Here is a 12,823-nt window from a genome sequence, read left to right on the forward strand (position 1 = left end):
TCTCTGGTGGTGGTGGTGGTGGTGATGAGGTTTGGAGAGTGCTGGGTCTGTTTCCCGAAGCCATGATGACTGTAATAATAATCGGGACTTACATGATCGTGGTGTGGCTGCTGCTGCTTGCGAGGAGTGGAAAAGTACTCCGGCCGGTCGTAAGGGGGCTGCCACGAGTACTGGTAGTTCTGCGGCGGCGTCTGCTGGCTGTATCCGGCAGAGAAGCTGGCCCGGTAGGCGTGTTTCTTCGACCGGGGGGTGGCATGGGGGGAGCCGGTCGCGAAGGCAGCAGCAGCAGCGGCGGCGGCAGCCTGGGCAGCCTGAGCAGAGGCAGAGGCCGAAGCTGAGGGCGGCGGGGGCCCGTAGTAGGAGGAGTAGTGAGGCGACGGGGGGGTGTAGCCGTCGTACGCAGACCACCCGGACGGGGGGCTGGGATAGTGGTACATTATGAGAGCATCACCCAGTCAAAACGTCGGCAGTTCGTGGAGTCGTTGGAACGTCGTATTAAGCGCAGAGTATCGAGAGAGGACAAGTTATCCGTACGGCAGAGAGGCTGGCAGCAGAGAAGCAGCAGAGTCACCGGTCTATCGGGGGGAGGAGGCAGAGGTCGCGGCGGTGGTGGAGGTGCTGTGAGAGCATTTGCGCAGTGCAGGAGCAGCTCATGGGCTTGTGCAGGCAGCGAGCAGGCGAGACGAGAGACGATATCCAGGCCAGATATCTTCTCTCTGTCTTCGGCGAGGGAGTCTTGTCGACGAGCGTCTGGTCTCTTGCGTCTGGTCTCTGCGTCTCCAGCGAGTCCTGGAGGCTTCTCGTCTCGTCCGTGGGCGTCTTCTTGCTGGTGCCTTGCGGTGACTGTGCTGTCTGTCCGGTCTCGGTGACCAGCAAAGAAAACAGAACGAATAGCAGGAAAAAGAGAATAGAAGAAGCGAAAAAAAGAACAACTCCGGTCTATCCTGTCCGTCTGTGTCTGTCTGTCCGTCTGTCTGTCTGTCTGTCTGTCTGTCTGTCTGTCTGTCTGTGAACTGTGTCTGGTGTGTCTGTTTGTCCTCAGCAGAAGAAGAAGAAGAAGAGAAGAAGTTTTTTCGCCTTCCTTGATTTTCCTTTTTTGTGCGAAAAAAGAAGTTTTTGAAGAGTTTTTTTAGGTGGTAAGATTGGGTAATTACGGGACGGGACGAGGCGCAAGGCTGGGCGTGGCAGGGCGTAAGTTACGGTACGGTGGATACAGGCACAGGGGAGGAAAAGGAGGCAACAAAAGATGGGCGCGAGGCAGACATCAAAGAGTCATCGAAGAGTCATAGACGGTCACTGTTCGTATATATATATATTTACATACTCATATATTTATATATATCTATATAGCAAGAGACAGTAACCGGGCGTAAGACGAACTGCTGTAAAGACGTCAAAGTAACAAAGTATGTAAGAGCAAGGTTACAGCAAGGCAGCAGTTGGGCATGAAGAGACGACGATGATGGTGAGGTCGAACGAGAGCGAAGAAGACGGTGGAGAGAGAGTAAACAAGCAAGTGACAGGCCTCGTATCGGCTCTCTCTTCTGCCCCTGCCTGGCACTCTCTACCGCCCTCTACCACCGTCTTCCGTCTTCTTCTCGTCTCTCCCATCATCGTCTTCTCTTCATCTACTTCGTTCGCACTTCCAAGTATAAAGTTCTGCTGACTAACGCTATTGAGTTCTGATTACTAAAGTTACGATTACTAACCCTGTCGCCACGTGAGTGCTTACGTCATGGTACATGAACTGCGGCCCGGGCTCGCCTTTACTTGCTCTTTCGGGGGAGGGAGAGGATTAGATGAAGACGGCTGGGAGTAGATGAGCTGGATGAAGATGGATTGTAGTAGATGGCAGATAGTAGGCAATAGCTATACAACAATGTACTCATCAGTAAGACGTTGCGAGTCGATGATGCGCCGCCACCGAAAGGCCGCGCCCCCCAGCAGTTCCCCTGAAGGCGGCGTTCCTGAGCCACTCTCGTTCGGATCCTCTTCCTGCCAGATACGCTCCAGCAGCTGCAGACAGGAAAGGTTGTTCACAAAGCCCGAGTCCCGCTGGATGTCGCAGCACCGCTCGCGGATGATGGCCCTCTCGGCCTCGCCCATGCACTCGCTGCCCACCACGAACAGCGGCCACAGCAGGAAAACGTCCGACTTGACGGCCTGTATATAGTGCAGGGCCGCGCTGACTAGTGTCTGGAAGCGAGGATGGCGTGAGGGCGTGGTCGGGTGGGCCAGGCGCTCTAGATACAGCAAGGCAGAGTACCGGAAGGACTCGGAGATGTTGGAGATCTCGGGCAGGTTGGCTGGGTTGACGTGTGATAGGGGGGATGCCGGGAGCGGAGCGGTAAAGAGAGATGTAGATGTGGGTGTTGATATTGTTGATGTTGCTGCTGTCGAGATGGTCGATGCAAGCGACGGGGCTGGGCTGTGGGTAAGATTGTGGGTGTGGGCGCCGGGCATGTCGGGAAGACGCCAGCTCTCGAGTTTCTGCCGGACGACGTGCCATTCTCGCCAGAACTCGGTGCGTGGGTCAAGCTGGCTTACGGGGATGGCTGATATGTCAACCAGGGGAGTACTGCTGGTATCAGTAGTACCAGTAGTACCAGTAGGCGAAGCAGTGGGTAGCGGATAGTGGGTTAGGGTCTGAGGGATAGCAGCCGTCGGGACGGGGCGCTCCATCCGAGGAGTGCTGTTGTCTACCGGCTTGGCCTGGCTGAGCTGGTTGAGTCGGCCCAACTGAGCAACGGCCCGGAACAGACGTGGATCACAGCCAGCCAGGTTCTCCAGCGCCCACTCGTCCTGTCCCGAGGTAGTCACTTCCAGCAGACAGCCATTCATCTGGCTGTCCCGGTCGTTGATGGTGGCCGTCATCGTGTCAAACCAGGTGAACATCCGCATAAACCACTTCATCACATCCGAGTCCTGGCTCCCTCGGTCTCGGCCTGCGCCCCGTATCATAAACAGCTTCTTCACGCCGGCAAACTGGCTCCGGAACGAGGCGAGCCCGGTATCACACATGTGGAAGAGGCAGAGCATCAGTAGCGTGGCAAACACCGAGTCTGTTCGTCGCTGCACAGGGTCTGCCAGCTGGGCGTTGATAGACCGTATGGCCATCCCCTTGTGGTATGACTCTTCTCGAAGCTGCTCCTCTGGCGTTGTCACTCCAAACGCCTCTTCAAAGACTCGCTCTGTCATCCGGCAGTGGGCCTGCAGCGATCTTCTAGACGGGTCTGTCTTCCCCGTCGACAGCAGGCCCCAGTTGCGCCGCCGCTGACGCAGGTTGCTCAGTGACAGTGCTGCAATGGCATGCTGCAGTGCCTCGCTGCCCTTGGCGAGCTCGAGCAGGTACAGCCTGAATGGGTTGTTCGGGCTGTCAAACGTCACTATCACAGGCGCTATGACCTCTGTATAGTACCCGATCAGGTACCGCATGCGTGGGTTGCGGCCTATCCATGTTGTCGAAAATGGTTGGTTCAGCGAGAAGCTCGCTGTTGGGTATGGCTGGTAATGGTAGGTATTATTAGTATTAGCATTATATATCGACACGTCAGACGACACTGCTGTCTCTGATTCGTCGAGCTCTTCTTCGATATGCCGCTTCTGCGTCACTGGCGTGGAATACAACTCCAGCGGACTGAAGTGAGTGGTTGTGGCACTGTACGGAGAGCCATAGGGAGACCCTAGCTCTACGTAGGCGCTAGTACTGCTGGTACCATTGGTGCTGTTGGTGTTGGTGGTGCTGATGCCGGTGCTGGTGCTGGTGCTGGTGCTGGTGCTGATGTTGAGTGGCTCAGGTACGGCCCAGTAGAGCGGTAGGCCGCACGCGTCGATGGGGCTGTAGGTCGAATTATATGCAGCTAGGGGGGGATATGTGGGCTCACTCGTGGTGGCGCTGCTGGTCGTGCTTATGCTTCCGGCGACGCTTCCGGTGATGCTCCTGCCGCCGATGCTGCTGCTGGTGCTTCGCGGAGGAGTCGAGTTTATTGCTGACCACGGCGAAGTCGGCGTCGGCGTATGCGTCGGCGTCTGCGTCGGCGCTGGCTCAGCCTCCTCCTGAACTGGCCGACTCTTTTCCGCTGCTTTCGCCTCTGCAGGTTGGGAAGGTACACTCCGAGGCTCGGTCGACTGGGTGACCTTCTTCGCGCCTGATACCGGCAGAGACAACCCCCTGAGCTTCCCTCTACTGGCCACGCCGATGCCCCAGGTCAACGTGGTCTTGTATCCCGAGCACTGCCGTCCCATGTCAAGACATGGCGTGCAGTACGGCCGCCGTCTGTCGCATCGCACCTGTCTGCTTGCGCAGGTGAAGCAGTCGTCCGCCGCACCGCTGCCCACCGCCCGACGGCGCCGTTTCCGAGGCACAACAGACGAGCCCTCGCCCTGTGTGCTTGGTTTGCGTGCCTTTGTCGTGCCTGGTGTCGCCATCATGGCGTTAGGGCGTAAGGCGTAGATATTATGAGCCGATATTTATATATATATATATAAAAAGTTATGGCGGTTTCGGTAGTTGTGTTTGTGGTGTAAATCCTCAGATACCCTTCGGGATTGCCAACACGGCCATTCTCAACCGTGAGTTCGGCCGACTGCGATCCTGCGTGTCAACGTCGATGTCGGTGTCGATTCCAGGTGATGCGCCTTTGCAGCTGGTCGATACGATGCGACGCGATGGAATGCGGTACAATGCAATATTGTGTGACGAAAATCAAGTAGTTGTTCAAATGCGAGATCCGAATCTGTCTCCACCCCGGGTAAATATCTGTATCAGACAGATTAACGTCTGTAGCCGGTGTCAAGAGTGTTCCAACGGCGGCCTGAAACACCCGCCTCGTCCTGAGATGGGCCCCCAGCGTACGGAGGATAGCATAAGCGTCTTGGATGAGGGATGAGGGATGTGGCCCGGCGTTGCGTCGACGTCAAGATGTGCAGGTAATGTAAGTCAGTGAGAAGAGGATCAACCCTGGGAGGACGTCAAGGTCAGACAAGAGAGTCAAAAAGAGAGTCGCGAGAGTCGCAAAGACGGACGAGGGCGAGCAAGGGGACCCACTTTTCACCCTTTTCGCTTCCACGGCTCTGGGAGTTCTGGCGGCTCTGATTGGCCAGTACCCCAGACCGGCTTTAACCGAATAGGTAAGGTGGGTGGAGCGCTGACGCTGAGTAAGCGGGACGGAAGGGAAAGAAGCGCCCCTATTGGCCGGAAGAGCGGGAACTCTGCTTGCTATGATTGGCTGGAGTTTTCGGCCCTGTCAAGCACGCGCCTGCACGTGATGCTTCTAGAAGAAAAGAAAGAAGAAGCAAAAAGTTTAATTTACGAGTTTACGAGAAGTTTTATTTATGGTTGGAGCGAGAGACAGAGCGAGTTGGGAGATGATCATGAGGATCAGTTGGTAGGTGTAAAAAGGGGATGTCAATTTATTAGTAAAAAGGTAACGAGTTATGTATATGTAGAGACGAAGTATATGCCAATATATTAGACAATAAACAAAATTGCCTCTGTAGGAGAGTAAAGGCTCGAGGAAGTGGATATGTAGAAATGAACAAAAGAAGAATGAATATGATAGCCAGCCAACCAATTATACCCGCCGAACGCCAGGTCAAGCAGAAGAGAAGTGAACAAAGTATGTAAAAGCTGACAAGCAGTAGAAAGTAGCTCCTTGCTACTTAGATCAGGGCCATGGCGATCTATGCATATATACCCAAGGAAGATATTTTAATGAAATGAACGTCAAAATGATGGTGAAAAAGAAAGGAAGAAAAGAGAAGAGAACAGAAGATTAGGAGAAGGAGAAGAAGGGCAATTATGTGCTGCTGCGTCCCGGCGTACTGTTGCGTCCAGTACCCGGTGTGCTGATCATTTCGTCCGAGACACTGATGACTTCCACGTCCTCGGGCGTCTCAGCCATGGTGCTGGCGTACAGGCGGCTGAAAGACGAGTCGGTAGACAGCAGGGTATACGGGTCGTCATACTCGAGCAGCTCGCCGCCGTCCAGTAGGGCAACCCGGTCAAAGTCGAGGATGGTGTCCAGCTTGTGGGCGACTGCAATGATGGTGCGAGACGACAGCTTCTCTCGAATGACTCGCTGCATGATCTCGTCGGTCTTGTTGTCGACGCTATAGGAACAAGTTTGTTAGTCGGGAGTCCGTATTATCATTTAGAAGTAGCTATCATATGCAAAAGAGAACATCGGGGACCGAGGTGAAGGTTCGGCCGTCCCGGGTCGGTCCCGCTTTTGACGATCTTCTTTTATTTATACCTAAACAAAAGGACGGGAAAGGAAGGAATGATACTTACTTGCTTGTGGCTTCGTCGAGAATAAGTATTGTGCTGGGTCGAAGGATCGCTCGGGCAAGGCAGAGAAGTTGCTTCTGGCCATGCGAGAGATGGAACTCGTCAATGTCAACATCAAGGCCGCCCTTCTCGTTTACAATGTTCCATAGCTGGACGCTCTTCAGGGCTGAGATCATTGCGTCGTCACTGAGAACGCCAGTTGGATCGACATTGAGGCGCAGTGAACCCTTTAGGATGAGGGCGTCCTGGGATACACCAGTGATACGGGACCGGATCTCGGAGCGAGGCAAAGTGCTGAGATCAATGCCGTCGATCGAGATACTGCCGCCGCTCAGTTCGAGCATGCGGAATATCGTTAGGATGAGAGAACTCTTTCCACTGTTTGGTTGAAATAAGCTCATGGTTAGTCTCCGCTGCGGGACGGGCAAAGGGAATGATACTGCGCAATACCACACAAGCGCATAAAAGGGAAATTAAACTAACCTTCCAGTTCGTCCACAGATGCCCAATTTCTCTCCCGGGGCGACGGTAAGGGTCACATTCTTTAAGATGGGTTCGCCCGGCCGGTACTCAGCGGAGACAGACTTGAACTCGATGCCTCCCTGAGCAGGCCAGTTGTCTGGTGGCTGAGTGTTTTCGCCCTCCTTATCCTCAGGTTGGGCAGTCTCGTTGAACACCTTGATGCGAGCAATGGCTCCAATGTGCGTCTCGAGAGTGGTCCAGAAGGTGATGAGCAGCTTTATCGACTGACTGAACTGGATAACATTAAGCAGAGCAACACCGGCATATCCACCGCTAATAGTGCCTCGGAGTTTGATGACCAGGACTATCAACAGCACGGCAATACCGGCAACAACCATATCGAGGACCAACGTCAGCCATCGCTGGACGGAGAAAAGGAGGTAGAATGGCTTCTGGGAACGGTCGAGCAGCTTGCGGTTCTTCTTCTCAAGGGCTTCCTGCCATCCAAAGGCACGGATGGTGGCCAGACCGTTGAGACACTCGGTGAATTGAGAGTATAGCGGTGCCTTGGCCTCGAGGTCCATGAATCGGAGCTGGCGAGATGTACGAAGGTAGTACTTCTGGATCATGTACAGCGTACCGATGATAAGTGGGAAAGCGATAGCAGCATACACGGAAGCAACGCCAATGATCACCATCTGAGCAAAACACAGAACGAAGGTTGCAAAGGTGTTGAGTGCAGCCACAGGAAGTTCCATATCGATGAGCTGGAGATCCTGGGAGAATCGGTTCATGGTCACACCTTGGTCAGTAGTCGAGAAAAAGGACAGAGGAGCAGACAGGACAGTCTTGAGCAGAGTAAAATGGAAGGCCTCGCCGGATTTTGGAACCATGGTGATAATCATTTGCCATGATCCGAGTATGAGAGAGATGATGGCAAGAACACCGAGCATGACATAGATACCCAAGTAGTAGCCGAGCTTTTCATATGGAGCTTCGATGTTGGATGCAGCCCACCATTTCAACCAGATAGCTACTGCTGTTAGCATCCATCCATCTCACGGAAAAAAAACAAACAAGACTTACTAGGGAAGGAAATGCAGAAGACGAAAGCGCTGATGAAGAACATGAAGACGATGGTGGTTGGCCAGCCAATGGACCGGGCATAGTACAGGTAGATGGCCATGTCGCCCATTCGTCGGTTAGCCGCAGCCTCGAGCTCGTCAGACGTCTGGGGAGTCTCATCGACAACAGCCGGAGCAGGGAGGGGTCGTTCTGGTTCAGGCTTGAACAGCCAGTCGGGCGAGGGAAGGTTGAAGCTCGAGACATATCCGCCGGATACGTTGAGCTCCTCGAATTTACCTTGCTCGTCAATACGGCCGTCAGAGCTGAGAGCAATGATATGGTCGGCATAAGGAATACGCTTGGCTGCACGTTTATCATTAGCTGGAATGTCTCGCCTATTGTTACGGCATCGGGTTTCAACTTACGCGAAGACGAGGTGATGATGACGGTAGTCCCGAGTCGACGAAGCAGTCCCTCTTCTCCAAGAAGGCTGTGGAAGATGTGGTTTTCAGTTGCAGCATCGATTCCACTGAGAACATCGTCGAGGATAAGGACGTCCTTTTGAGCATAGATGGCACGGGCGAGGGCCTATGGTCCGGTCAGTTCAGCGTCCATGGACGAACTTGTGTGACGATGGAGAAGATAACTTACGATACGCTGGCTCTGGCCACCACTGAGGGCGATACCCTTGCTGCCCACAATGGTCTGGTCACCGCGAGGGAGCTGGCGAAGATCCTGGGCCAGACCACAGGCGCGGACAACAGTGGCATACCATTTCTCATCGAGGTCCAGGACAGAGACAATGCTGTCCTTGATCGACTCGTTCATGTGCCAGGCGGTCTGGTCGCAGAAGGCAATGTTCATGGAGGCAACCTCAACCACGCCGGCGAGACAGACGACTTCACCAAGGATGGCCTTGAGCAGAGTCGACTTACCGCAGCCAACGGGACCGACGATGACAGTAGTCTTGGAGCGAGGGATGTTGATGTTGATGGACTTGAGGACGGCGCCCTTCTCGTTCTCCCATGCAAAGCAGCCATCGCGGATAGCAACAGCGTCCACTTCTGGGTTGGAATGGGTCAATCCCTTGAGCGGGAAGGAAGCGCCAGACTTTGTTGACTTGATGGTTGGGCTGGCGGAGCTGCGGTTGACCTTCTCGCCGTTCTTGGAGGCATCTTTATCAGAGAGAGCAAGGGTCTGCTGGCTAAGATTGAAGAGGTTGGTAATTCGCTGCTCTGGCTGGCGTCTGGAGTCGACCCGGGATGGCTTGTCAAGGAACTCCTGGATACGGGTGAAGCACCCGACGGAACCCAGGAATGTCACCAGGGACATAATCAAGGACTGCAGCGGCTCCGACAGCAGCGCAAAGAGAGACAGGGAGGTGAAGACACGGCTGATGTCTAGAATGGCGTTGCCGCCTCCATTCTTGTTGATAGCAGCAAACACGGCAAAAGTGATGATCGGACCAAAGATTTGAGACACAAATGCTACAGTGATTCGTCGTTAGCCAGCCCACCAGCCACAGAGCGATAATCCATCTCGAACGGGACTGCTTACCGAAGCCCATATTCCAGATCAGAAGCTTACGGAACTTCTTGGAAATGTTCAACTCTTCAAGTCTCAGATTGTGAAGATTTGTAAGGAGAACTTCTTTCAAACCGCACATCTTCACCCCCTTCATCGAACTCAGCATCACGCTGGTCGCAGAGATACGCCTCTCGATGGCCTCTAACCAGGAAGCCTGGTGAGCCATGACGAAGTTCATTGCAATCACCGAGCCGAAGAGTGAAACTATAGCGTCAAAATGTTAGCACGTTGGAACTGAACTCCACTCAGGGGTATCGGGTCAGGGAATAGGAGCCTCATCGGGGAAGCCTGTCAAAGCAAATACGTACGAATTGACACGGCGATTGGAACAACACAGGCGACTCCGAGCTGCTTCTGGAGCAGGAAGATGGCGATACCCACTTCCGCGGCAGCAGCCCAAAGCTCATGCATCGTTTGCCATCCTTGGACGATACGTTCAATATCAGCACTCATGAGGGTCATGGAAGAGGCTGGGTCGACGTCCTGGATGTTGATGTCCGTTGCCTTCCGGTAGAGCATGGAGATCAACCCACCGCGAACCATGGTAATGGCTCGGTAAGTCAAATGCTGGTATTGACCCATGGCAACCTGGAACCACAGTTTAGCGAAGATTCCAAATGCAATGGTACATGGCAAAGGAGACGGTTAATGTGAATACTTACAGCCAGACCGACGTATACTATGACATAAGCGAAAATAAGTCCGTATCCTTGGTTCGTTGTGTCGTCGGTAATCGGCTCGGAGGCAAGCAGAATCGCCTTGTTCAACAGGAACGGCTGAGCGAACAGGAAGCCGATCAAGCAGAGACGTGGGAAGGCAATGGACAAGATTGGCCATTTGAGCGTCTTGAAAGTCACCATAAGCAACGAGTTTGGCGTCTTGGATTTGACTACGAAAAGCGAATGTTAGCAAAACCAGATACCCCAGGGGCAAATTGCAAGGTGCTAAAGCGTACCTTTCTCCCATGCGTCGTTCATGCGCTGATGAATGCGCTCTGAGAGCAGATGCTTGTCTAGCTCGTATAGATCTTCTACGAAGAGAAGCTTGGAGAATCCGTCCCAGAAAAGAGCGTTCAGCCAGACGAAGAAACTTCGGTTGAAGATACCAGCAGTAGCTTCTGGAGGGTAGGATTTGTACTCAGCCTTGAGCATAAATCGCTTCTCTGTAACTTCCAGGAGTAAGATGACAAATTTCAAAGCAACCGTGGCCGTGAAGCCCCAGGCAATGATTTGGCCGGTTCCATTAGCGTCTCTCAGCCATAGAGTCCTTGCTCGCGCAACGTCGAAAAGGAGTGTGAAGAACATGAATACATTGAGCATCAAAGACGGGGTCGTTGTGTATAAGTGTTCCGCGTACGAGAGGAGGATGAATAGAATGGAACCAACGAGCGTCAAGACATTGACTGCTATTGAGAGCTGAGTTCTAGTGACATCGGGACGGGTCCAAAGAATTACAAGCAAAAGCTGCAATCCGCAATATGCTGCGAGAGACGTCTATAGCAGTCGATCATCCGTCAGTATACCGTCCAAATTGAAATACCCAGCTCACAGCAAGATGGCAATATGAAAAGCACTTACAATTTTCATATGAACCAATGGGGTGTCCTCGACTTTTCGCTTTTTTCTGAAAAGATATGCAATTCGGAACGGGGCAAACAGGATCATAATGCATAACGGTACCAATGTGAGGACGCTCTCCTCAAAGAGGAGAGTGAAATCGAATGCTCCACGGCATTGCTGAGCCCATGGACCAAATGTCCGGTCTTGCACCGAGGCACAGATGTCGTTCGAGGCCATGATGCCCGGATGCTTATACCAGAAAACCAGGAATTGCTCAGATATGAGCAGAAGAGGTAGAAGAGAAAGATCTCGGAGAATATATTCTAAACCTCGCACGAACTAAGACAACATTGACTGGGGCAGCTTTTTTTCTTTTCCCTTTAGGTCAGTGGAGTGGGCTGCCCTGTTACAGATCTAAGTCAGATCCTCGACGGAGAACTGAGGTACTAGTCACAGACACCGGGTGTAGGGAAGGAGGGTATGGGGAGGGTTTATTGAATTGCAGAATCAAAACGGAAAACAAAGAGGAATGTCGAAGACAGTTTATCTGCACTTTCAACGGAACTGTCAAGGCTGAAAATTTTTTCCTTTTGCAGCTGAGCTTCGACACTGCCATCTGGAATCATGCCGAGACTGCCCGTCACGATGTGCTCGCGATTGGAGCTATGCACTATTTTGAGCATCTGGTACGGAATGGTACAGTTCTGTGCCGTTTAACCTCGCCATTCTTGGAAGGCGACCCTGTATCCTTCGTATTGACTTTGACCTTGAGCTAACTCTCGATATTAAAAATAGAAGATCATATATCAAGAACAGAGATCAACTTAGGAGGGTGAGCAGTGGATCCGCTACAACGACCCCCCCTAGCTGTTTACTCCGTACTCTTTCTTGTCAGTCTTGAATATACCTCAATGGGGAAAAAAAAGAAAACAATGAAAAAATAAAAAACAAACAGCTTGATAGATGGAGAAGAAGCGAAGCGGGAAAGGAACAATATGGAAAAAGAAAATAGGGGAAAAATGACAGCCAAACGAAACGTATACCAGCCGAGGCAACGATCGAAGATAACTCTCCAAAGACTGCACCGGAAGGCTACAGGAAGTCCGGAGATATTGGAGGAGAGAGCTGTGGATCAGGGATTGAATCGTGCTGAATCAGGCCCGCAGCAATGCCGGAGAATGACCATCTCAGCAGTCACTAAGGGAAGCATGAGTGCAACAAGAAACTCTTTCCACTGCAGACAAGGATTAATCCAGTCTCAAGGATACATAGAGCAGTTCGACGATATCTGAGCTATCTGGCGAAGTAACGGAGGATCACCCCCCAGCAGCCGGGCTCGACCCGATGCGTGAAGGAAGCATCACGCTTGACGCAAGTCAGGGAGCCAGTGACTGATCGAGGGGCGTTGACGATCCCACGCTCTTGTGAGTAAGAAGCAAATAGCGGCAGCAAAAGCAAAAAAAGTGGTGTTTGAAATAAGCCACGTTCTTCTGCCTTTGCAAAATTCCGACGGAGTGAGAAGTACCAGTACTTCAACGAAAAAGGCTAATCGCCTGGCTTGGAATTTGACTATGGAGATCTGGCTTGGCCAAGCTTTCCCAGGATGTTTAGGCGAAAGAATCAAGGGGGGGTCCCGCGGGAGTTTGTCAGATGGTTCTGTCGACACCGCAGCGGTCGAAGGGCCGGGGGGTGGGCTCTCGCCTGCACAATACGAACACAGCCTGGGTACCTTGGATTAGGGAGCAATCCAGGATGGGAAAGCAGACTGTCTTCGACGTTCTCTTTGGCCGACGGAAATGTATTGCACACAAATACTGCGGATAAGTTGGTGGGAGTCGAAAAAAGGAACGAGCCGGAAGAA

General features: G+C 52.7%; 4 protein-coding genes across 7 annotated transcripts; 1 reads left to right on the plus strand and 3 right to left on the minus strand.

Moving 5' to 3' along the window:
• Window positions 1–92: 92 nt before the first annotated feature.
• On the minus strand, window positions 93–437 carry TERG_01440 (uncharacterized protein; the record flags this gene model as incomplete). Its single annotated transcript, XM_003239407.1, has 1 exon — window positions 93–437. A coding segment is annotated over one exon (345 nt), but the record flags the coding sequence as incomplete, so codon positions are not given.
• A 215-nt stretch (window positions 438–652) lies between these two features.
• TERG_01441 (uncharacterized protein) lies at window positions 653–1,012 on the plus strand (the record flags this gene model as incomplete). The annotated part of the gene is made up of 1 exon (XM_003239408.1): window positions 653–1,012. The coding sequence occupies one exon, from the start codon at window positions 653–655 to the stop codon at window positions 1,010–1,012; it is 360 nt and encodes a 119-aa protein (XP_003239456.1).
• Window positions 1,013–1,767: 755 nt separating this feature from the next.
• Window positions 1,768–4,428, minus strand: TERG_01442 (uncharacterized protein; the record flags this gene model as incomplete). Its single annotated transcript, XM_003239409.2, has 1 exon — window positions 1,768–4,428. One exon carries the CDS (start codon window positions 4,426–4,428, stop codon window positions 1,870–1,872), a length of 2,559 nt encoding a protein of 852 aa, XP_003239457.1. The 3' UTR covers window positions 1,768–1,869.
• Window positions 4,429–5,311: 883 nt separating this feature from the next.
• On the minus strand, window positions 5,312–11,824 carry TERG_01443 (uncharacterized protein; the record flags this gene model as incomplete). Of its 4 annotated transcripts, XM_047747761.1 has the most annotated exons (6): window positions 5,312–6,111; window positions 6,293–6,667; window positions 6,773–7,784; window positions 7,838–8,179; window positions 8,242–8,404; window positions 8,468–11,824. In XM_047747761.1, the coding sequence occupies 6 exons, from the start codon at window positions 9,146–9,148 to the stop codon at window positions 5,799–5,801; spliced, it is 2,886 nt and encodes a 961-aa protein (XP_047603726.1). In that variant the 3' UTR covers window positions 5,312–5,798. The 4 variants fall into 4 exon arrangements, with proteins under 4 accessions (XP_047603726.1, XP_047605423.1, XP_047605424.1 ...); XM_047749293.1 differs by having other exon boundaries at window positions 5,312–6,667; window positions 8,468–9,148; XM_047749294.1 differs by having other exon boundaries at window positions 6,293–7,784; window positions 8,468–9,148.
• Window positions 11,825–12,823: the final 999 nt, after the last annotated feature.

The sequence above is a fragment of the Trichophyton rubrum genome (genome assembly GCF_000151425.1).
Source record: "Trichophyton rubrum CBS 118892 genomic scaffold supercont2.1, whole genome shotgun sequence".
In the NCBI taxonomy this organism is placed as follows: Eukaryota; Fungi; Ascomycota; class Eurotiomycetes; order Onygenales; family Arthrodermataceae; genus Trichophyton; species Trichophyton rubrum.